The sequence below is a fragment of the Ricinus communis genome, chromosome 7 (assembly GCF_019578655.1).
Source record: "Ricinus communis isolate WT05 ecotype wild-type chromosome 7, ASM1957865v1, whole genome shotgun sequence".
NCBI classification, from domain to species: Eukaryota; Viridiplantae; Streptophyta; class Magnoliopsida; order Malpighiales; family Euphorbiaceae; genus Ricinus; species Ricinus communis.
The window spans coordinates 2,354,397-2,379,519 of record NC_063262.1 but is presented as its reverse complement, the minus strand read 5'-3'; the positions used below and the strand labels follow the sequence as shown (position 1 = coordinate 2,379,519).

The following is a 25,123-nucleotide window of genomic DNA, read 5'->3' as shown; positions in this document are numbered from 1 at the left end:
TCCATGCATTCCTCTGGCCTGATTCATTCAAATTTCTGAATTGCTGATAGCTTATAGTTAATTGGGTTAAATTTGAGCAAATAAATTGTCAAAAGTCCAAGCAGCCGACACAGTAGACGAACAAAAAGGTTCCGTGAGCTCATTTGGGGAAGCTTGTAACCTTGTGGTGTTAATGAATATTCTGATTTGATTCTAATGTAGGCTTGCTTACTAATGATAACGCATTAACATTTCAAACCCGTCTCTCAAATAAAGAAGACTCCAAATCTTAACTGAGGGTCAAAGACAAATATTTTTCAATGGTCTGGAAGAAGAGAACTCAGTTGCAAATATCAAGTACCACCGAATTTTTTGTCCATATCCTTTTGTCTTCTGGTAAAAAAAGATATTGTATTTTTGTCCGTATCTGTGGTACAATTGTTTTTGACTAGTTCATTCATTATTTTCTTTTTTCCTGAAAAGTTGACTGTAATGTGACAGCAATTTGTAGAATATTTTAAACAAGGGTCCCTCCAGTTCTTGTACAACATTAACCTGGAATTGTGCTTTGTCTTACTTTTGCATGATAGAGATTCTGTGTTTTGTACTTTACCTTATCTGCCTGCATGCTCAATGTTTGCCTGTACTCTCCTTCTTTATAGCTTTCATTTGAAAATGTGTTGGCTTCAAGCTCTTTGCTTTGTCTTCCATTGGTAAAGATTCAGAGAACATTATAAGGCTTATGGACTAGATATATGTGACATCTGCTTATTATGCTTATTTATTTGTGGTTACTGAGGGCAAGAAAGATAGGCTCTAAGAATTGCTTTGTTTTCTTTTTTCTTTTCTTTTCTCCTGTTTTGCCTTTTATTTGCTTCCAATTATCAGAAACCATGACAAGGGTCTAATAACCATTATTGCCTTTGAAAAAAGTAATCTAGGAATTCTTTGTTTATATTTATGATTCAATCACAGTGACTCAGAAGTAGACATCCAAGAGAAAATGGATGTCCCCAAGGGATTCTTGAGCTATTTGTGTTACTTTCTCTTCTTTCTTCCAGTTTGCGTACTTCTATTCATTCTTGCAATTATCAAAGGTAGCTTTTCTTTCTCTGTTCATTGCATCGGAATCATTGTGAATCCTTAGTCACTGATCATTGAAACAATGTGACAGGTGCTATTTTCAGTCCATTTGTGCTTCTGGTTATTGCATTTGGAGATACTGGTGTTGTCATAGGTTTATGGCCGCTTCATCTTGTTTGGAGTATCTACTGTTTAATCAAGTAATTTTCTTTATCTTTTCTTTGCAGTTCCTGCTAAGGGTTTATGTTTCTTAATCTTGTTCTTTCATAATTGGAAATAGAACAAAGAAGTTTGGTCCATACATGAAGTGCCTGTTGATTTTACTGGTTCCGGTACCAATAGTATTGTGGACTGTTATTGGAGTTGCTGGGAGTGCGATTATGGGTGCTGGATATGGCTTCATTTGGCCTGTCATGGAGACATTCAGGGCTATCAGTATGGAAGGTCCAATCAACATGAAGTTGATTAGATGCTTTACAGTAATGTTCTTATACCTTTTTCTATCGTTAAATTGCCATTAGTAGATTGAAATTCAAGTATGCAAATATAGAGGTAACAGAATTCATTGCTTAACAGGAAGGCACTTGGACCTGTGTTTGGGGAGCATGCACTGTAGTCCGTGATTTTGCAGATTTTTCCTTCCACTCATACTTCTCTGTTATGGATGGACTGCTCAAGTCAAAAGACGAAGAGGAACCCATTGAACTCAAGTATTGTTCAGTTAGTGTCATGCTATTTATAGTTGATGAAACTTTTTTAGCTGGTGGATTTTGAAATGGTTAATTTCTATTATATGATGAATTTAATCTTCCTTGGTATTTTAATAGGATTGCTCAGGTACCTGGTTGCATTCTAGCAGCATGTCTTGCCATTCTGGTTGATGTGCCTGTTATTACTATAATAGTTGTTTACAAAGCACCTATATTACTATTCAAAGGATGGCATCGGTTGATACAAGATCTTATTGGGAGGGCAGGCCCATTTTTCGAAACTGTTTGCATTCCCTTTGCTGGGTTTTGGATTCTTTTGTGGCCAATTGTTGTTCTGTTAGCAACTTTGGCAGGCATAGTTTCAAGCTTTGGTTTTGGCTGCTACGCTGCAGTTGTTGCATATCAGGTAATGCTTGATCAGCACGTCATACCTGCATTGATCTTTCCTTTTACCTTGCATGTGCTATTGATGTAGTTCAGTTTCTCATAATATTTCACCTGGGTTTTTATGCTAGGAAAACTCTACTAAGAGGGGATTGCTTTATGTGGTTGCTTCTGCATCTGTCTTTGATGAGTACACTAACGATTTGCTTTACCTGCAACAAGGTTCCTGCTTTCCTAGGTATATGTGCAGCTCTTGCGGTACTAGTAGCTACCTGTTTTTTATTTATATGCACTTTTGATTTAACTGTCTGATAGTTTCTGTTCTTGTTGGCAACCAGACCCAAATATCGTAAACAAGTTAGTTCTACCTCTTCACTGCTTCCAGTAATGAGACTGCAAGAACAGCTTGACAGCGCTTATGTTGGTGAACCATTTATACGGCCTCCTACTGATAAAGCCAACACACTGAAGACTGCAGTGGTAAGGAAATGAACGTCTATGATTGTATAGGCACACTTTAAGATAATCTGCATTGTGCTGCTTAAGTTTGTTGGTCGAACTTGTAACATGGGAACTGTTAGGTGTGAGATGGCACTTGGGATGTCACCACAAGAAAAGAGAGCCTTTAGACTTGTTGTCTTATGTGCATTATCCCATATGGTGCACGAGGTTTACTGAATGCAATGAAATCAATCTGATTTTGGTTAACAATGTGATTAGGAAAAGTGCGCCCTGTGTAAGTTAAGCCAAAGCATGTTTGTTGTGCCTAGCGCTTTCTTGTTCAATATGCTAGTTTGCTTTGTTAAGTTGTTTAACTTGTGATAGTCCCTTTAGTTGATAATTTATAAAAGCACTATTTATTTGTTTGTTTTGTTATTAAGATCAGCAGGCAATAACAAGATTCTAACAAGCTAGAATTTCAAAAGAAAATTTACTCTTGCATTTGTTATTTGTTTTCTCTCCCAAAAACTAACAAGAAAGAACAAGGTGATTAAATCTTGTAGGTGCTTGTTATATAATAGCCTTGGAATTTTGTTGCTTGCTTCTAATTCCTCTTTTTGCAGAAAAGTTTTGGTTTCTTTACTTTCCTGTTGCTTAATTCTGCCAATAGTATGTTAACAGATATGGGATAGCTTCTTCAAAGCATTTGAAGATATTGGGAAAGAGCTTCTCAGTAATGAAGCCATTGGGCTTTCGGATCTGGATGCCTGGAGAAACTCAAAATCAAATATAATCAACACAGGAATTCCTGCATATGCATTTCTTGAGTGCTTCCTTCACTCTATTAAGAGTAGTTCCAGTGGCTTTATCCTCCGTAAGAATCATCATACTTGTGTTGCATTATTTGTAATTCATGTATTAATTTTCCTGCTTTCACTTCTATTCTGTAGTTTCTCTGAATTGTTCCACACAAGGTGCCCAAATTACATATTATCAATAAGTTTCTACTTTAACGTCTGCAAATGCAGACCTCCCTATGCTTTCATGACATGAAATGAAATATCATACAAGTCTCACTATTGTTCTAGGTGATGACGTTGAGATAACAAGTGTGAATAGACCAGAAGGACGAGTTTTCGATTGGCTTTATGAGCCAATGTGTATCATGAAAGAGCAGATCAAGAGTCTGAGTTTGAACAAAACTGAGGAGTTATACTTTTACAAACACTGCTTGTATGGTGGTGATGCAGCAAGAATTGAATCTTGGCTAAATGATGGCATTCCCCCAGATGACAAGATTAGAAGAGCTCAGTTGGAGGGTTTGAGTAGAAGGTACTGTAAATGCTCTAAATTTCCCTCCATTTTTAGACAATTTAAGGCCCTTCTTATTCCTGAAATGATCCGGTTGTTAATTCTGTTTTATATGTTGAAAACAGGTTGCAAGGCTTTTGTTTGACACTGTCAAGGCTGCCAACATCAAGACGTCGATTCTTTGAAGTTGTGAAAGCTATTGAGCAGGATGCGAAAGAATCAAACACCCTTGGGGATGAAGATGTAGATTTAGAGGCAGCTAGATAGGTCATTTTCGAGTTACACATCAGATGTGATATGAACAGACTTAGGTTGCTGTGAAGTAGCTAAGAATATACTATGAAGGTGCATTATTAAATTGTGGCATTCATCTATATTTCCAAAAGGCTATGGAGTAATGAAGTTATTACTAAGATAGCTGATCTATTCGGACTAGTACTATATATCACTCAGAAATTCCAGAATTTCCAGGGGGCTTAAATCTGTGCAGACAAATTTGTTTGTAAAATTAATGTTTTTAATTTTACTCTTTCCTCCATTTGCTTTAAATTTTCAATTTCTAAATTCACTCAACAGAGCCTGGTTTTAAATCTTAGATGTGCCACCATGATTTCATGCTCTGTTTTGTCTTGCCCACAGTAAGATAAGCTTTTGCTGAACTTACTGTACAATAGTCAATGCTCTAGGTAACTTAAAACTATACTTTCTTTCTTTATTATGCAATATAGACAATATTACTTGATGTGAAATGTATATATATATATAAATATCCATGTGAGAGCAACAGATGGCAAGAAAGGACTATTCTGCATAGTATGTAGGATATTTTATGTGACTTATATGCATAATGGTCCCCAAGGTTGGCTATAATTATTATCATCCTAGAAAAATGAAATCAAAATAATACATATAAATTTCTGAGACCAACAATCTGTCTTCCTTCCTTCATTTCTGCAACCTGAGATGGACTTTTTTCGCCAACTATTATTAACCCTGATCTTTACTGTTGTCCTTTTATTCTCTATCTATTTTTATCACTCAAAGCGAAATAGTAGATGCACTGTGCCTCAAGCTGGTGGAGCTTGGCCTGTAATTGGCCATATGCATCTCTTTGGTGGCCATCAGTTGACTCACAAAACACTAGGAGCCATGGCTGATAAGCACGGTCCTGTCTTCACCATAAAACTCGGTTCGCACAGAGTTTTAACGGTAAATAGTTGGGAGATGGCAAGGGAATGTTTCACTTCACATGATAGAGTTTTCTCCAGTAGACCAATCATTGCTGCTTCAAAGCTGCTAGGCTACGACTTTGCCATGTTTGGGTTTGCCCCTTATGGGGACTACTGGCGCGAGATGCGTAAAATAGCGACAATCGAGCTTTTCTCAACTCATAGAATTGATATGCTAAAGCATATACGAACTTCAGAAGTGCAGATTGCAATAGGGAAACTGTACGAGAAATGGGTTGGCAAAGGCAGTAAAGAAAGTGGTACGTTGGTGGATATGAAACAGTGGTTTGGAGACTTGACACATAATGTTGCTTTGAGAACGGTGGGAGGGAAGCGATGTTTTGGACCGAATGCTGATGTGGAGGAAGGAGAAGCGCAGAGACGTCGGAAAGTGATAAGAGATTTTGCCTTCTTGTTTGGAGTTTTTGTGTTGTCCGATGCAATACCATATCTTGGTTGGTTGGATTTTAAAGGATATGAGAAAAGTATGAAGAAAACTGCTAAGGAATTGGACATTCTGATGGAAGGGTGGCTAGAGGAACATAAACAAAGGCGAAAGTTAAGTGGTAAGGAGAAGGAAGAAAAGGACTTCATGGACGTGATGCTTAACATCCTGGAAGATGCAAAAATCTCAGGTTTTGATGCAGACACCATTAACAAGGCTACTTGCCTGGTAAGTACCAAAATTCAAGTCCTGCCAGGAAAAATTAACTTTAGCTTGCAAAAGTCTTGACGATTACATCTGGTGGAAACAGGAGTAGGAATTAGCATGGAAGTTTTTTTTTTTTTTTTTTTTGCTTATTCAATTGCTTTTCTAATTAAATTACATTCAAATAAGTTGATAGAAGATACTGCTGAAGATGAAATAGATGCCCTATTACTGTGTTCCTTTGTACCTGGAAAACATAATGCCGAAACAGATAAAGGAATCTAGGAATCCAGCTTTTCTAAGAGTGATACAAAAGGAACTTTTCAGGCTTCAGAAGCTGTTCCAGAACCTTGCTGTACTCATGGCCCTTTTTCATATGAGCCAAGTCTGGCCAAAAGAATCGGTCTAAGATGATGATAATGATGATGATAGGAAGATTAATGATAAATAGAGAAACAATTGAAATAGGAAGAGAATCTTTTCAGATGGAAAAACTGGGAAATGCTGCTAGAAAAATGCTCCAGCTAATCAATAAGGTAATACTAAATTATGTTATAAGTTGTTCAAAAGTCAAGATGGGGCCAAGAAATTTATAGCTACTTTACTATTATAAAGATGAGGGCAGGTTGAGGTTTTGGTGGGCTAATGTCATCATTCTTGAACATGTCCATACTTCTTTTATTCAGTCTATACGCAAACTTACTTTTGTCATGCTTAATCAGATGATGTATTATTTTGGCAGAATTTGATCTTAGCAGGAAGTGACACGACAATGGTCACTCTCACATGGACATTATCCTTGCTGTTAAATAATTACAATGTGCTCAAGAAAGCTCAAGATGAGCTGGATATCCATATTGGTAGAGACAGACATGTAGAGGAAACTGATATAAAACATCTGATCTATCTTCAAGCCATTGTTAAGGAAACATTACGCCTATACCCACCAAGTCCTATGCTCCTTCGCGCTGCAAAGGAAGACTGCACCCTTTCATCGGGATGCTATGTTCCTGCTGGCACGCGCTTAATGGTAAATGTCTGGAAAATTCAGCGTGATGGGCGCATATGGTCAAATCCTGACGAGTTCCAACCTGAGAGATTCCTGTCTAGCCACAAGGAAATAGACTTGAGAGGGCAGAATTTCGAATTCATCCCATTTGGCTCGGGAAGAAGGTCATGCCCTGGCATGGCACTAGGCCTTCAAGTAGTGCATTTCATCCTGGCCAGTTTCTTGCATGGTTTTGAAGTTGCGAAGGCATCAGGTGAAAATGTGGATATGACTGAGAGCACTGGCTTGACAAATCTGAAAGCAACCTCACTTGAAGTTCACCTTGTTCCACGCCTTAATTCCACGCTCTACAAGATGTAAATATTGCAAATGACGTTACTATACTGGACATAATTACAGGAGTAAAAGCAATAATTAAGATAAGGGTTCTTTCTGTTTATCTCATTGAAGTGTATCTATAAGTTGAAAATGATAAGCTTTCCAATACACAAAGATACACACTTATAAATAAATGAACTGAAAGGAAGCTTATAGTTTGATTTCCCCTCTTATCACTGTGAACTTCAGCACATTTTCTTTTGGTGTTTGCATAGTTAACTTTTACTTTCCTTTCTGATATTAACATGGACCTAAACTGTTTGTCGTTTGTTGGGGGCAAATAACTTGTTTCCGTTTTCCTGTAAACATCCAGCCTTCTGTTAAAAGAGTGCACGTAAATTTCCTCAACTTAACGACTTCTTGTCTGCAAAAGGACGCAGGTGAAAATTTCTTTTTCTTATTAACGTTGTTTTGGAGTTTGAAAGTGAAAGAATTGTACTCTACTTGAATTATATTTTTGACCTTATTTTAGAAAAGAAATATGTAAAAAAATGTATTAATATTTTTTTTTAATTTATAAAAAACTAAATAGTTCTGCTTGTAAGCTCACTATAAAAATAAATATTATTTGCATCTTAATTTTAATTGAATCATCCACTAAAAATTTGAATTTGAATGATTTAATTGACATTTTTACTACCATTACATGAGTGTGAGACTTCAAATTCAGATTTTAATACTAACGTCCACAATATTAACACAATTTATCAATTTAACGATGGAATGGCTGTCCCACGGCACCTAAGCTACCAATGAACTTTTGTCCGAAAAAGGGAAAAAAAATTAGTTAGTTCAATTGAATTTGATTCAATTCCGAAGAAGCCAGATCGGTCGAATTCCGCAAGGGAACGACACCGTATCCTGGTCAAGAAAAATGAAAGAAGAGAGGAGGGAAAAAGTTGCCTCCCAGTTCCGACTCCAAAGGCTGAGGCAGCAACTTGCTTGCAGCCGCACACACCTCACCCCCACCTCCTCCTTTTCCCTATTATCTTCTTTCTCCACGGTCACCCACCGCTCTTCCTCTAACATACGCCGGGTGTGCATATTACTTTCTGCACCATCCTTTTTCTAACCTCATAGAACCCAGAACTCCAAAGCTACCAAGTGACCAACTTTGGCGGGAAAAAGAAACTCCTTTTAACTTTCTTACTTGAATTAGAAAGGAAAAAAGTCTTAATCTTTTCAACGAAAAAATCAGAAGTTTCAATCTTTTTGATGCAATCCACACTATACTCATCATCCAGTTATACCCAATTCCATTATCAATGGAAGGTTCAAAACTCTCACTTTCCTTCTCACAGAAAACCAGTTTCTAAGCAACTTCGTTTCTCCATACCCAAAGCCCTAACTCTCACCAATTCACTCAGAACTTCCATCAATTATGAACCAGAAGAAGGTCTGGATAATGGACCGGGACCCGGACCCATGTTCCCCGTGCGGCTCCCTGTGGTGGTTAGGAATTCGGGTCGGGTCTCTAGGTACATGTGGGATGGGAGTAGTGTAAAATTGGTTAGTGTTGATGGTGGTGCGGCGTCTTGTGTTGATTTTGAAGATGGGTACAGGAAACTGTTTAGGGCTTTGAGTTTAGGTGTTAGGGACTTTTTTATTCCTAAACAAGTTACTGAGAATTATATGGATTATGTTAAATGGAAGTTATTGCACCGTGTTTTTAGCTCTGCTTTACAGGTTCTTGCTACTCAGGTATTGTGATTATTTATTTTAAGGAAAGTCGTTTGCTTTTTGAACTACTGATAGCTTACTGAATTGCGAATGCAAAGATAGCGACTTTTTTCTTTTTCAGCAAAGTCGGTAAAATGTATGATAGGACATGCAAGCTTATTCAATTGAATTCTGTAATATCATGTTACCTGTGGCATGATTTCATTTCTTTCAAAAGTGTCTGAGTTGAAGGAATTGAATTCTATCAAATATGACTATTCCAAACAGGAAATTTACTAAATAAAATTTATTTGAATTGAATTCTTGCATTTTAGACTTTTCTAACACTATGTTAATACAGAAAAAAGCAGCTAATTAGAAAGTTTACCTATGACATGATTGCTGAATTTGTGAGAATGGGTTGATGTTAGGCCATGTTTCGGGCTGTAGGCATTGGGTATTCTCGTTCACTTCCATCAGCAGCTGCTCTTAACTGGGTCTTGAAGGATGGACTTGGACGTTTGAGTAGGTGCATCTACACTGCTAGCTTGGCATCTGCTTTTGATACCAATTTGAAGGTATGATAGTGTTTCTTGTGTATTTGAGGTTTTTTCATTTGTTTGCTTATGTTAAGTTCTGGGTTTTTGCAGCTAATAACACTGATGTTGTACTAGTGTTTTATATTGGAGCTTTGATATTTTCCCCATTGTTGCATGTGTAGAGAGTTAGGTTCTCAACATCTATTCTCTTCAGTTTGGGCATTGGATTGGAGCTGCTGACTCCTGCATTTCCTAAACAATTCTTGCTTCTCGCAACTATTGCCAACATTGCAAAACAAATAAGCCTCGCATGCCACTTAGCGACTGGTGTAAGACTTGTTCCTTATCAAACTATAATTCTGCATTCTTTAAACTAATTTTCATTTCTTGTTTGAAGAATTGTTTCAGTATTAGGCATTGACATTTTGAGTTTGTGTACTTGGATAGTATAGCCTAATTACAATGTTGCATAAGTTAGTTCAAATTCCATCCCCATGCAAATATAGATGTGCAGCTCAAAATACTTTCGAATTAGGCCATCATCGATAATAAAAGTATAAAAGGTTTCTTTCTCACTTGTTGCTTGATGGATGCTTTGTGTTCTTGCTTCATCATTGTTTTCATGTCCTGAGTTTTCGGGAAGCACTCTTCAACAGATATTAAGTTAGGTTTCATACTTTGACATGGAGTACTGATGTCATTGGTCTGCATGCAGTCTGCTATTCATCGAAGCTTTGCAGTAGCAGATAACCTTGGTGAAGTTTCAGCAAAGGCACAGGTTAAAGTTTTCCCTTGCACGTCTTTCATGTGGTCTGCACGTTCTTTCAGTGTGGACCATATTCTGATAATTGCTATGGATTTCAGATACAAACAGTGTGCTTTGATAACCTTGGCCTCATGCTTGCTGCACTTTTGAACATGCTGTTCAAGAACAATCAAAGGTTTTTCCTTGCCTCATTACATTTAATTTAGTTGAAATTGCAGTGCTTTCTTGTCCAAAGTTACCTCTCGCAAGGTGACTGCGGGTAAAATTGTTTTACAATTCAGTAGAAGATAATCTGCTCTGAATTATACCTTCTTTTCAACATATGTTGGTAAAGTCAAATGGTCCCTTAACTAGAGGCCTATGGATACTCCAATTTAATTCTTTCTTATCCCCACGCCATCAATTCATTTGAACCCCTTAAACCAATTTGACAAGTTTTGTTGTCAAATTTTCCAATCAAGGAATTTCAAAGTGAAGTTGCATAATTGGTCAGAAGGGATGCATATTAGAATATTAATTGAAAAACATGTATCTGTATTCAAATTAAAAAGCTGAGATGGTTGTAGACCTTTATTACTTAAATTTTAGTCCTCTTCTTCATGTATGAGCATAATGGTGCTTTTCACATGAATTATTCATATAAAATTGTAGACCTCATTTTGGAGAAGATGTGTTTTGCCAGTTAGACTTGTGCTTATTTTCTGTTCCTAACTTGTTCTCAACATGCAAGATTGCTTGCAGGTTTGCCTTTTGTTGTTTATCCCATTTTTTCAGCAATAGACCTTTTTGGAATATATCAAGGGCTTAAGCATGTCCATTTGCAAACATTGACTAAGGTGTGTAATTTCAATCTCTCTGGGTTGCAAATATTGAGTTTTGACTGGTATATCTAGCTCCAGCATGAACATCAGTTAACATTGGCCTGAAGAATCATGCACTTTTTTCCTCTCTTCAGGATAGGCTTGAAATGATACTAGATTCATGGATTGCATTAGGACGTGTACCAACACCTGCTGAAGTGAGTAAAAAGGAAGGATTTGAATTTTTGCGGACCAAAGGTGAGATTTTTCTCATGCCTTGTGATCTTGTTCCTTGATTGAGCTGCCATGGGACCTTGTACAGTTGTATGCATCAATGGTACAGCTTAAGCTGATGCTTGTGTTCCTTGACCAGGCAAAGAACTGTGGCCCATCAGAATAGGTTGCTTAAATGCCAAGGATCAGATATCAAAATTGTCAGTGATAGCAATGCAGTCTTTAAGCAGCGAGGATTATTACTTTATATGCGTGGAGAACTCTTACAGAGGATTGACAAGAACTAAGCAAGTATGCATTTGAATATCTATCCTCAATTTTGTATAATTATGAAGCTTCCATTTGTAGTACTCAACTCACTTTTTCCTTCCGTTCCTTGATGGATTCTAGCAAGGTATTCTTCTATCTCTGAGAGAGGGCGCTGGCACCGCTGATGTTATAATGGGTTTGTTGCAGGTAAAAGGAACTTGAGATTATAACCAGACCAAAATATTCCTGGTTGATAGGCAGCTTTATTACATATTACAGTGCTGGTAACTTTTTTATGTTAAATCTCATATTTCTTGTAACATAGGCCTGCTACATTAGGAAGGCACTGCTTTTTAGTAGGTGGGAAACAATCAGTGATCCCGGCAGCACTGTTCACAAGGAATGCATTAAATTAATAGAGGATAGCAAGCAATCAGCAGAAAAGGATTTATCCATGTTAGGTGATCAAATGACTGCTCTAGGTTGGGCTGTAAAAAACATATTGCTGAGCACAGAGGAGCAGACTAGATACAGTTTTGTAGATGACTGAGCTATTGTACATCAGAGTTTACTTCTATAATTTATGGGTGGCTCTCCCATACACCACAGGAGAATCTTGGAAATCTTTATTTTTTTTTCCTCTCTTTTCTTCTTTTCAGAAAGCTGAAAACTTACATGTATAATATATCTCATTGTTTTTGTGTTGTATCAACAATCCTGGGCCAAAAAAAGGAAAGAAAAGGTCAAGTTTCTAATATTCTTCAATGTTCTTTTTTTTTTCTTTTATCAATTCTATAAATTTAATTAAGGTAATGTTTGGTTCATAATTCGTATTCCCTCTTTGGGCTGATGATTCTTTTCTGTAGCTAGATGTTCACCTATTATTAGTGCTGCAAACTTACGCACCAACATGATCTTCTCGACTGCGCCCACTGCTGCATGCATCAAGTTCTTGTAGTAAATTCAATAATATTTGTTAATTATATTAATTAATTTCATTCCTCATTAAATAATTAATTAATTTATTATTGATAATTAATAAATATTTAGATAAAAATATTAATTATTGAAAAAAAATACTTATTAGATAAAATATTAATTATCTATATATATTTTTCTCTAATATTTGTATGTCGGTTGAAATGAATTTTATAAAATTTTATAAAATTAATTTGTAAATTTAAAGTGTTAGGTTGAAATGAAATTCATAAAATAGATAGAACTTTTAATAAATTTTATATTAGTCAGCCATCATGTTTGATTAAGCCAATATATTTTATAAGATCAAAACATAACTTTTGAATTTTATCTCATTTTAGCTTCTTTTTTTTATTCTCTCATTATCTGTCTGAATTTTTTAATTGTAATTTAATTTATGTAGTAATTTATGCATTTGTATGTATAATTTATTTAAATACATTATTCTTATATTATTTATAGTTTTTGCACTTTGTAAATTTAATAAATTAATATTATTAAATATTTAATAAAATTTATTTATTTATTTTAATTCATTAAGGAGAAGGATTACCTCTCCTGCAACTAAACAATTGGGTGGATGAAACAAGATGGGCCTATAGCATCCTTTCAAGAAAATGAGAAAAGGCAGATGATAACATGGTATACAGTATTCTACTTGTCAATAGATCATAAACATAATCTCTTATATTACAAATGAATATTTGAATACCATTTCAAAGATAGAATAACTACACACATGGTAGGGGGGAGCAAAAAGCACAAGAACACAGTATGGAGTGATTCCTTTACCGTATAACAAGGAAAGCTAATGTGTAGTCCTAACTGTGTGCTGGAAATCTAAGGAACAAATTATAGCAGCATGACATTGGAAGGATACCTTGAGATATTGGTCTTACAACTGCAATGGCTTATGGAAGAGAAGCGTGTTCACTAGTTAATTTACAGGCCGTTTATGTACACTAGATGGCAATGAAGTGTTGCAGGAGGCAGGACCCATGTACAAGGCTTCCTTGACTAGCCAATTTAAGGGGAATAGGAGCTTGCTTCAGTACTATAAAATGAATACTCGCTCAGGCTGAAGTTATGCCTTTCTTCATCCCACTTCAAAATCTCCCTTGCATATTTAAGAGATGCATCAACACTATCAGGCTCCAAACCCTTAACCATAGAGACATACAACTTCTTTCCCGTTAGTGAAGCATAGAGCTTCTTGAACTTGACAGCTATGTAGTGGAAACCCAGCTGACCAAGTGAAGGACTGCTATTGATGCTATTGCTGTTGCTGTTTGATCTATGATGGCTGACCACAGGATGGAAATCATCAAACCACTCGCAATGAGTCAATGATACTCGTTCTACTTTTTCCTCAAACAGATCAAATTTGTTTAGTATCAAAAGAAAATCCATCTGATCAAAGGTGGGATGAGTAACAATGCTCTCAAAGAACCTCCTGCTCAGCAACATCTTGTTAGTAGAACACCCATTGCCATCAATTGCATACTGGTCATAATCGCTTAATGCAACACAGAAAATGACCATTCCAACATCTTCAAACATCTCAAGCCACTTGCAGTTCTCTCCAAAACCGCGTGCATGCACACTAATCAGTTGGTACCTGAGCAAGGACCAAAAAAATGATATGACTGAGAAGAAACCACTTCAAATCACAATGGATTAAACTCGTCTACTAGATTAAACCAGTCACTGGTTTAATTCCGGTTTGAATATCTAACTACATATTGTTGTAATGACTTAGATATACACAAACACAAAGTTTCTCCCAAGATGAGCACCAGAAATAGATGTCATTTCTCTTATAAAATGCAAGCAATATGCTTCAACAGTAGTACCTACCTAAGCAGAGAATCATGTTGATCATCTGAGTCAAATTTATCATCAGGTGCTGACAGGGGATATGAAAATTCCAAACAAGCAAGCCCATTCGAAGAAGTAACACCTTCGGCATATAGGATATCCAAATCTGAGGGTTCATAGTCTGGTCTCAGTATGTCGGCTGCCTGCAGAGAAAGGAAATTTGTTCTCAGCAACAATTGAAATGAACTGCATAAGTTTGCAATAGTTACCATCCGTGTGGATCAATAGGATTTTGATGGAGAAAAGAAAATTCTAACTGCATTCGTAATGCGTGTAGAGGTTGCTCTACCACAATACAGCTCAAGTTTGAATCATTGCACTTGGCTCAGCTAAGTGAGATTCAAAGACCACATTACAAGTTTCATTTAATTGGAAGACATAAAACTAATACACATGCCATTTACTCAGATAACCATCAAACCAAAAGGTAAGTGTCACTGGATCTGTCTCTTTTCTGTAAATCAGAACACTCTTTCTAATATAATTCGAGCCCTAACTTCAACCACAAATGATTAGTATACAAGCATCAGGGAAAAAAGAAACTTCAGGCCTCAACTAAAAACAAAGTAAAGAAGGAGAAAGATAGGCATGAGTTTTACAAATTTAACCAAGCAAAGAAACCTGAAGTAAGATCTTACCCTTTCTAAGAAATAACTAGCAACACTAGGTAGCATTTCTAATTCACTTTTCCGGTTGTATGTGGCCTGAATGGCTGGATCCCTCCATAGTTCTTCGACCAATGGTGCATATTCCCGAGTGGCAGCTGGGAATATTACCTCCAAATTTCCCGACACCATAATCTTTAGAAGCCAATCTGAGAATGCTTTAAGCCTTGGTCCAATAGAATAGATTGTTGTGCCATTTATGCTACTGGTACTTCCTGTTATCAACAAAGCTTTTTCTTTCAGGTATTTGCAAGGACCCTAAGCCTCAGACAAGCTAGTTTCTTCTTGATTATTGAACCAATTCAACTATAAGAATTTAAAAAGCAAACCTTCCCTCCTTTTTCCGTTGACGCATTTCATGTAACTATCATAAAATCATATCTGATAAAATTAACATTGCCAAATCCTGTTCATGCATATTTATTCAATGTACTCCTAAAAGCAATATCTATCTTCCTGCAAAATGCAGACTCCTTTTTCTCCACAAGATTTCATGTATGACAGAAAAGGAACTAAGACTCTAATCTATTCCTGGTGAAGCACCGGAATTGATTCCATTAAAAGCTAAGTACATATGAACTAAGTGAAGGGGCTTGCTGAACCATTTCATGCATTCCGAAGCTCATTGCATTTGCATTAACATGCATGCATATGCTCCCTTTCTTTTATACGAGAATCTTATGTGTGGATACATAAGTTAAAAACAAGTATATAACGGAATGCTCAGAAGGTATACATACCACTTGGGTCAATTTCATCAGAAGAATGCTCTTTCTTTATTACAGCCAAACTTTCTTCTTCAAACCGGTCACGTCCCTCAAGGAGTATGCCAAGATATCCATACACGTTGCTCTGAATTGTCAGTTTAATGTTTTCACGTTCATCCTCTGTGAAAGGAACAGGTTTATAAAGAATCTTGGCCTGAAAAAGGGGGGGAAAGTCACCTGATTAACTCGAATGTATTAATTTGTTAATGCTTCTTTCTAATCATTATTTAACATGTCTGGTATAAAACTAGGTAGGGTATGAACAACTTTGAAAGAGGAAAAAAGAAACCTTGGGCAATCTACAAATAGGGGTAGACCACTCAGTCCATACTAAACTAAGATGTTTAGAGACTAAGTTTATACAATAGTTTCCTCAAAGTGTGAGACATACATTATGAACAGCAGTGTCAAACTGTGCTCCCATTTTCAAACAAAATCCTTAAATGGACTGGTGTTAAAATCAATCTTAGCCTGTTAAGCCTAGATAGAGACATATGCTATGTATCATTTTCAGGACATTTACTCTGAGAATTGCTACAGATGGATGCATAGCTTGCTATTGTTGCTGTTTCTAATATATCATTCTGCAGTCTCTATTTAATCTTCATATACCATAATGAATCAACAACCAAAAATGGGATAAAATTGGATAGAAATAAACCATGATCCATAAGATATTCAATTGAAGAGAATAATATGCGCAAGAGTTGAGTTTATACTGCCACAACTCTCCTTCAAAAAACTACCTGCTTAAATATAGTACTTGTCCCAGAGCCATTGTATCCAACTAAAAGAATTTTCAGAAGCGTTCTCTGCTCAAGGTAGTCCGGAACACTTCTGCTAACTCCGCTGTTAACTTGTTCTCCCAAAGAATTTGAAGATTTAGAAGGAACTGGGAGTGATAAGAACGTGCATACAAGCTTCATTCCCGCCTAAAAGTAAGTCAAAAGATTAATGAATGCCCAATTACATGTAAAATTGCAAAAAGGGATTCAAATGTGTAAATTCATGGATGCACCATACCTTGCCCCAAATGTAACCTTTAGTATTCTTCTGCCCCTCTTCTTGATATGACCCATCCTCATTGACCCAAAAATGTGGGTTGCCAGCACACTGAACTCCTGCCAGCTGCAATGTTCAACAAAAAGGTATCAACAATGCTTCATATTAATCATTAGAAAATGCAAATGAGGAATGGAAAAGAGCCTGCATATAATCTTGAACCTGCAACATCCTGAGCTCTACTTTTGTTATCTCCCGGCCATTTATGTAAACCTGTGTGTTACCATTGCTAGCATCTGCATTAATAGGACCCCCAACATTCAAATGAGGGCTTATGATTTGGGAAGGCTTCTGCCCTTCCTGTTAAATTCAAATTTAACACAAACATCAGCCTCCAATAGGACACAAGAAAATAAATTGGCATGCGACAAAATGTAATCACTCAAAGCATACACTATATTCACCTTTCCCCAAAGACCAGACACTTTATCATACCAATAATTTCCAGGTTTCAGCTTCTTTGGTGGACTTGGACAGGTCTGCAAAACAACCAACTCCTCATGGCAAAGAGGCATCCCATTCACACAAACATATTCAGGAGGCAACTGATTAGACTCGCACAACTTCTCAGCCTTCATTATCTGTCTAACCTCCAAATCATTCAGCAAACGCTTGAGCATTCTCGAACATTTCCCCAAGCTCCCCCTTTTTGATTCATCAATAGGATACCCGATACAACTAACACATTTCCTTCCTTCAGGCATTGACCCCATAGCTCTAAGTACACAATTAGAACAATACTTAGCATCACAAACAATACAAACTTCCTTCTCAGTAAACCTATTCCCCTTAAAACATCTATAACAAGTGCCTTTCTTTCCTTTATTCTGTGGTTCTCTCTTAACCTGCCGCGAAAACCTTTCCTCATCCTCACCAAACTCTTCATTGTCATCATCAACGCCAGCAACACCAACACCACTATCAGATTCAACATCAACAAAAGTAACAACTTGGGTTCTTTTATAATCACCAAGCACTTCATTACAGCACGCTCCATTTTCTTTAACACTAGAAACCCGCGAAGACGGGTAATGATCAATACTCAAAACAGACTCATTAGACTCCCAATCTTGGTTCAATTCATTAGAAATTCTCAGTCTCGACGAACTTTCTCTTGATTTATTATCAAAACTATCAGAAAACTCTATAGTACTAGAACTCCTACCTCCATTTAACAATACCCCAGAACCAGTAGAAAATTCTAAAGCACCTGAACTACTTAACTCACCAGACAATCCACAATCTTGATGATGATTACTTTCAGTAGCTCTTTCAATTACTGAAGTTGGAGATACTGTTGTTGTAGCTTCTTCAGATCCTGGTTCTTTAGAAAGATTAGGACTTCTTTTACCTGGATCAGAAGCTGGTAATAACGGTTTAACTACCGGTAAAGAGAGTTTATCAGGGATAGAGAGCTGAGAAACCACTGCAGCAACTGGGATTTTGTTAACGTTGATTGGAACGGCGCGTGGAAGATCGTAGGGTAATGGTGGGCCGTTGTACTCTAATGCAAAGGAGTATTGAACTCCATCTTCATTATCTGGTGGCATTTCTTGATGAATAAACAAGAAGCAAGAAAGTTGTTTTCTTTTGTTTCTTGTTTCTTGGTTTCTTGATTAGGTTAAAATGAGACGCTAAGTTCAAGAATCATGGTTAAAGAATTCTTTATTTTTCTTTTAGCTCAAAATTTGAAACAAAGTGAATAGAAGTTATAGATATAGCTCAATCATGCAGCTATTAGGTTAGGAATGGATACAGTGAGTAAAGTGCAATATGTATGGCTGGTTTACACACAAAAAAGATATAAAAGAGAAAAAGAAAAAGAAAAGGTAGAAGAAGATAAGGGTTTGCTTGAACGAAGAGGGAAATAGAGCTTCAGTTCTTTAAAATAAAGAAAATACTTGGATTTCTTGTAAGGCAAAAGTATCCAAGTTTTTTAAGAAGGAGAAGACAAAGAAATAATTATAAGTTCTTGAAAAGAAAAAAAAAAAAAGAAAAAAAAAAAGAGTGTTTGGGGAGAAGGAAAAGATAGCAGGGGGGGCAAAGAAAGAGTGAGAAAAGTAACCATAAAAAACCAAAAACAAAAAACAAAAACGAAAGAAAAAGAAATGGGAGCTTTGGGGAGGTACTTACAGTAGGAATCTATAATTTTTAATTTAATTTTAATTTTTATTCTTGAGGAGGTGAGTTGTTGGATGAAAGGTAAAGGGGGTGGGGGCATGTGGGTATGGTGGGGACAAGAACTTTTGTCTTTTTAACATTGGTGGTGGAATCAGAGGATATATTTACACATCCTTTTGTTTAAGTGTAGGGGTCTGGACCAGAGTGGGGGCCACATGTTACTGCTGCCGTTGTTTTGAATTAATTTTTTCAGGAAAATAATAATAACAATTTTTTATGGATGCACAGAAAATTAAAAATAAAAACTGTACATTGAAATTACAAAATACCCAAGCTATATATACATATAGTTTTTATAAATGATAATATGTATATTCTTTTTATTTGCAATCATATATGTGTAAATTTATGATTGGTTTATTATTAGTAATAGCATAGAATCAGATGCTTTGAAATAATTTTGGGTAGAGAAGAGAGGAAATGTTGAAGAGCGGCACGAGATAGTGATGATAATAGTAAATGGAGGGGGGCTGTGATTGCGTGAATGGAGGGAATCTGCCTCTGTTAACTCAACTCAGATGCCAACTGATGTTTCACTATCAGCTTTACAGTCGTTCGAAATTCCAAGGATAAATAAATATCTTGAGTTTATTTAATTGATTTTGATTTTCTTTTCTCTTTCTTATCCAATTTAATAGGATGAAACCCAAATATGATTTCTATATGTTTAGAAATTGATGTGATAATTTATTTTATAATAATGTAGTTTATGGAGAATTTGATATATATATTACAATTAATAGAAAAATAATATAGATTTTTTATATTTTAATATTAGATAATTAACACATATTTATTTATTTAAAATTAATATATATATATATATATATATTATTTATTAATTTAATATATAAATAGAGATATGAAATTTTATAAAATATTCATTCAAAATTATATATACAATCTAATTATTAAATAAAAAATTATAATTAAAATGAGCTAGCGTTGATTGTTTCCGTTCTCTTTACGTATGATTTGAAATTTAAATTTTAAAATTTCAATTGGTTCAATTACTTATTAATATTGTTATTAGATTCCAAAATTTTGTAAAAATTATCAACTAGAAGCAAATTCTTTTCCAATGAAATTATAGTAGTAAAGACTTTATGCAACAGCGGTAAGAAGTCTACTTCTCTGCAACAATTTTATCTCCTACAATGGTGATAAAAACTGAAACATTACGGTCAATATTTCAGTCTTTAAATTGTCGTAGCTTGTCTTGTCTCTCAATATGACACTTTCATACCAAACTTACGAAAATAATACATCTTTGCTTATATACATGTAAGGTCAAAACTTAAAAGAAAATAAGAATTATCCACCTTCATTACAAAATAAATGTTCATTAAAGAATTTATAAAATAAAATATTAAGACTTATACTTTCTTCAATAAGAAGAACCGATATTCTAAAAAAACGTATTTCTATTAAATATTTTTTCTAATTAATATATCAGTGTTGAAATTATTATTGGTATGTTTTTATCGGTATTTTTAAGTTGTTGACGAAACGAGGAGTTATGACTTTAAAGTGAATTATTTATAAATAATATGATTTTATTATTTCTTCTTTTTAACTACAGTGGTTGTAATTTACCCTTTCCTTTTTTAGGAAAACAATGCATTAGAAGGATTTTAACCCAGTCTCTTTAGTCCGTGAGAGAGTGGTGCATCATAAAATCATAAAGAAAAAAGTAAGTCCTAATATTTGAAAAAGGAAAAAATATTAAGTTTTGAATATTATAGGGTGAGAGATTTATGAAACAGAGAAGGTATTATTTTATTTATTTATATCCATTGATTCATATATAGCCCATTTGGTAATTTAAATTTTGAATTAATTCTAGAAAAGAAAGAAAGAAAAAAGCAATGATTTTCTTTGAAGTGCTACCTTCCAAACACACAATTTGTTTTTTATTTTTTGTATAAAGTTGGAGTTCAGTCTTGATGGAACATTTTGTGAAGTGATGATAGCACATCCGATAGGAAGTTGACGTGTCAGAGATAGAAAGGTCCATGCCAAACTCTATATGCATTTCTTCAATATGCTTAGTTAATGTTTAATTCTTCTCAATTTGAAAAGGAAATTTCACATATTTGTCATAATTTACCAACGCAAATATTTTATTTTGTCTCCACAAGGACCACAAAATTTTTTTTTTTTTTTTTTTGCTTTCCTTTTTGTGTTTTTAGAAAAAGACCTCAAAATTTTTGGTTCAACATATAAAATTGTAATGTACCCTTTGTTCCCAGAGAGGAACATTGCACAAATTCGTGGTGGTTTAATGTCAGTATTTTCATATACATTTGATTAATTGGAAAATTAAAATATTAAATTTTTACGTCTAAGACATTATATAAATAAATAAAATTTCATTTTCATGTCTGTAAATTTTTTATTTTTCTAACATTTAATTTTCAAAAGACATGTTGAGGTTTTCTTAGGTCTCTAAATTATTATTTTTAAAACATCAAAAACCATTTTACTTGATGTGGAGCATAAAATATAATTGAATATATTTTAGTCCATTATCAATAGAATATTCGAATACATATTCTTAGTGCTTTTAATTTCTCTTTTGTTTATGATTCATAAGTAGTTTTCACATAATTATAAATGTAAATTTTCTTTTTTCTCTCCTCCAATCTTGTGCCAATAGCAATATATATATGTCTTAATTACATTTATGATCCATATAAGGTAAAAATGTCCTTAATGTTAATAAAAAATAATAGTTTAAGGACCTAACAAAATGCAAACACATTTTAAGAATCTAATGCCAAAAAGAGAAGTTAAGGGACCTGGAAATTGAGTTTTTCCTAATATAAAGTGTTAAATTATTGTGTTATTAGGGTCCTACTTTTCTACTAACACAAACAAGCAATAGAGATGGTCTAAGGAATCAAATTGAATCCTGAACTATCCTTAATTTGCTTTTAGTTTGCCCTGGCAAATCCTCCAATTTCAGTACCCATTTTTCGAGCCATTTCAATGTTGCTGTCTCGGTGTCTCTGGTCCCCCCCATGGCTTGTTGTCTATGAACCTTTTGGTCCATTTTTGAACATTCACCCTTCTGTTTCTAACCTCCTAAAGTTGGACTTAACTGCTCCATCCAATTATCTCCCCTTCAAACTTACATAGCCAAGCTGACCATTTAGAATTATCTAAATTCTCAACAGATCAAGTATGACTTACTCCAAAAAATGTACAAAATTTTCAAGAAACCTCTGAAAAGTCTCGTATAAATAAGACCCATCAACTTCGGTGATGTTTATTAAGTTACCTAAACTGGGGGACGTCTTGTTTTGTCTTCCTCTTTGATTCCCGTCAGGCATGTTGAGCTCGTTTCATTGGTCTTGTTAAAACTTGAAACTGAGGCTTCACATCGGACCAAGCTAATTATTATATACAATCTTAACACTATTAATATAAGTTGTGTTAAATATGAACTCCATGCCCAGCAAGCCACCTATAATATTTGTAGAATAAAAATAAAAGCATATCTAATTAATGCAAATTAAATCACAAATGAAAGTGATATGTATATATAAATAATAAATAAAAAATTGACATATATGTATAAATAATAAACAAAAAAAATGATCAAAATATATCTAATCCATCACGTCTATCATCTACTAATTTCCATACAATGCGCATATGCAAAATTTTAGACATGAATTCTCATACTTCTGCCTGAGTCTTTGCTTCACTTACAAGGAAACTGAATAGGTTATCAATCATGCAAGAAGGTTAGTTTAGTTGGCAAAAGAGAGTATTCCTTTCTTTCTTTTATCAACCAGGATTCAGATTTCTGGGACTAAGCTGATATATGCGAATGTATCCTTAAAATGGCCGAAAAAGGAACACTAAGGTGTTAAATTTTGGGTACCCTTGCAGTATAAGTCTAATGTACAGGTACAAGCTTAATTAAGAACAACTACAGGCGAGCCTATTCACTTTTCAATCAAGCAAAGGAAAATTGATCCATTTATACAAGCCCTGTGCAGGTACATTGTTTGCCAATTTCCGATCCAAAGATAACAAAGGATGTACTTAACTTCCGACAAACCAAGCACGGCCTACGAGTTGTAGGCCAGTTCACTCATGCGCGTCAAATGCAACGAATAATTTCTCAATTCATACATAAAATTTTCCAATTGATCTCTTTCTATTTGCAAGTATATGAAAAGCTCTGGTCTCTAGTTGTGTACACTTATTCTTCCATGAATGTCAGAGCTTCCAGCTGATGATGAAGGCAAGGAGAGTGGCATTGAGCTGGCACACCCATTCCAAGCCACCGGCGGTGTATTCTCCGAGACACGCCACATCTTCACAGATTTATCTAGACTTCCACTGTACAAAATCCACCGTGCCTCCCCTGAGGTTAATTCCTGATCTTTCTCAGTTGCCAGGCACTTGACAGGCCCTGTATGGCCAGTTAACAACGACAAGCATATATGATCAGCACCCAATCTTCTCCACACGCATATTCCCATATCAGCTGATCCACTAAACACAAGGCTGCCTGCAGTTGCTAGACAAAGAACTGCTAGCTTATGGCCTTTTAAGATACCACCATGAGCAAGTTGTTTATCCTTTAACCAATAATTAACTAGTGCGTCTGATGAACCACTGTAGATGATTGTGGATTCAGGGTTAATTGTCAATGCAGTAACTGCAGAATCTTGTTTCAACAATGTTTGAGAAAAGAAATGCTTCGTTCCTTTCCCTTGTGTTTCTCTTCTCCAAACTTTAACAGTTCCATCTGCTGAGCCTGTAAAAACTAAACCGTCTAAACCTGTGACTAGAGAATTCACCGCATCATCATGAGCAGCGACTGATTCGAGACATTTGGAGTCTGAAATTCTCCATATTTTGAATGTCTTATCCCAAGAAGCAGAGTAAAGAAGCGACTTATCTTCATTTAAGCTAAGACAAGAAATGGCGTCGAAGTGCTTCAGCCAAATGGTGTTTTTATTGCGTCTAACTTCGACATAGTTACTTGGTTTCATTGAACTTTTCACATAATCTTTGAATTTTGGCAGACTCCCAACTCGCCTATAAACGCTTGGATTCTTTGTTGAAACTTTCCATATTCTTATTTTCCCATCTTGATGCCCTGTAAATATCTGATCATCACCTATTACTATTGCTTTAACCAATCCACTATTCGATTTAAATCCAGAAAATTCCTTCTGATTCTTCCATACACGAATGTTTTTGCTAGCAGAACCGGTATACAAAAGTTCTTGTGATGCAGCCAATGAATATATATGCCCTTCTTCGCGTACCAATGAACCCATTAGCACATTATGAGAGAATTCTTGATCGTTATTATCGTGCAAATCTTGATCAAGATCAAGATTTGCATGAGATGACCATGGAGACTTGCTAATAGGAGAAGCAGGTTGTTCAGAAGAACCCGATTCGAAATTCAAGAATGAATAATCTTGGCCACTGCCTCCATTCATGCTTTCAAGAGAACCATTATATCCATCAGGGTTTTTGATTCTATGGCCATGACCACGGTGGCCATGGCCGCGTGGTGGTTTTGTTTCGCCTTGTATTGATGATGATCCCTTCATTAAAAACTTTATATTCAGGTTATAAGTTTGCACAATGTTAAAAGAAGAACACTAACAGAATTAAGAGAAAACTGATAAGAAATAAAACCGAAAGCAAAAGATCTAAAAAGGGGAAAAAGAGATGGGACGTGAAAGTTGATGAAATTACCATGGTCATATTAAGGTATCTGTGGATACGAAAAAGTTCCCAATGGCGGTGTCCTGCCACGTTGGTTACAGTAAATTTTTAGGTGGTTGAGGTGGCTGTGTCGTAGTATAGCTATTTTTGGGCAGTAGAATACAGAGGAAACAGAAAAATCTGGCGTCCTTACTGGCCTTTGACTTGGTCTAAAAGGCTAAGAATATTATTGAGTTTTTCTTGGCACTGGGCCAACTTTGCATGTTTTCTTCTTTTAATCCTGTTATGCTACTTCTCTCTTCTGCTGCTAAACTCAAGAACTCACTCTTGAAAGTTGAGAAAAGTGTCCTACAACAAGAGTGACCATATGAGGCACGCATGCATAATCTGTATGAAGTGGCGTTCAAATTATACCAAGTAAAATCTTGTAATCATATATTTATTTTATGTTAAGCTGGAAGTAAAC

General features: G+C 35.5%; 5 protein-coding genes and 1 long non-coding RNA gene across 6 annotated transcripts; 3 read left to right on the top strand and 3 right to left on the bottom strand.

The window, feature by feature from the left end:
• Window positions 1-510: 510 nt before the first annotated feature.
• On the top strand, window positions 511-4,527 carry LOC8260565 (uncharacterized membrane protein At3g27390). The gene is made up of 10 exons (XM_002522323.4): window positions 511-1,076; window positions 1,154-1,262; window positions 1,343-1,541; window positions 1,639-1,772; window positions 1,890-2,178; window positions 2,288-2,394; window positions 2,495-2,636; window positions 3,279-3,471; window positions 3,686-3,929; window positions 4,034-4,527. Exons 1-10 carry the CDS (start codon window positions 983-985, stop codon window positions 4,173-4,175), a joined length of 1,653 nt encoding a protein of 550 aa, XP_002522369.1. The 5' UTR covers window positions 511-982; the 3' UTR covers window positions 4,176-4,527.
• Window positions 4,528-4,646: 119 nt separating this feature from the next.
• Window positions 4,647-6,319, bottom strand: LOC125370739. Its single transcript, XR_007216836.1, has 2 exons — window positions 6,034-6,319; window positions 4,647-5,831 (listed from the first exon to the last, which is right to left on the bottom strand). It is a non-coding gene; the product is annotated as an uncharacterized LOC125370739 (long non-coding RNA).
• On the top strand, window positions 4,772-7,334 carry LOC8260566 (cytochrome P450 CYP82D47). Its single transcript, XM_002522324.4, has 2 exons — window positions 4,772-5,810; window positions 6,529-7,334. The coding sequence occupies exons 1-2, from the start codon at window positions 4,872-4,874 to the stop codon at window positions 7,153-7,155; spliced, it is 1,566 nt and encodes a 521-aa protein (XP_002522370.1). The 5' UTR covers window positions 4,772-4,871; the 3' UTR covers window positions 7,156-7,334.
• A 569-nt stretch (window positions 7,335-7,903) lies between these two features.
• On the top strand, window positions 7,904-12,177 carry LOC8260567 (protein root UVB sensitive 4). Its single transcript, XM_002522325.4, has 10 exons — window positions 7,904-8,874; window positions 9,264-9,410; window positions 9,554-9,700; window positions 10,087-10,149; window positions 10,236-10,312; window positions 10,868-10,973; window positions 11,093-11,195; window positions 11,311-11,462; window positions 11,562-11,627; window positions 11,746-12,177. The coding sequence occupies exons 1-10, from the start codon at window positions 8,389-8,391 to the stop codon at window positions 11,968-11,970; spliced, it is 1,572 nt and encodes a 523-aa protein (XP_002522371.1). The 5' UTR covers window positions 7,904-8,388; the 3' UTR covers window positions 11,971-12,177.
• An 866-nt stretch (window positions 12,178-13,043) lies between these two features.
• LOC8260568 (extra-large guanine nucleotide-binding protein 1) lies at window positions 13,044-18,835 on the bottom strand. The gene is made up of 8 exons (XM_002522326.4): window positions 17,175-18,835; window positions 16,933-17,070; window positions 16,732-16,836; window positions 16,455-16,640; window positions 15,682-15,862; window positions 14,915-15,156; window positions 14,256-14,419; window positions 13,044-14,016 (listed from the first exon to the last, which is right to left on the bottom strand). The coding sequence occupies exons 1-8, from the start codon at window positions 18,318-18,320 to the stop codon at window positions 13,425-13,427; spliced, it is 2,754 nt and encodes a 917-aa protein (XP_002522372.1). The 5' UTR covers window positions 18,321-18,835; the 3' UTR covers window positions 13,044-13,424.
• A 3,343-nt stretch (window positions 18,836-22,178) lies between these two features.
• LOC8260569 (protein JINGUBANG) lies at window positions 22,179-24,639 on the bottom strand. Its single transcript, XM_015721251.3, has one exon. It carries the CDS (start codon window positions 24,537-24,539, stop codon window positions 23,154-23,156), a length of 1,386 nt encoding a protein of 461 aa, XP_015576737.2. The 5' UTR covers window positions 24,540-24,639; the 3' UTR covers window positions 22,179-23,153.
• Window positions 24,640-25,123: the final 484 nt, after the last annotated feature.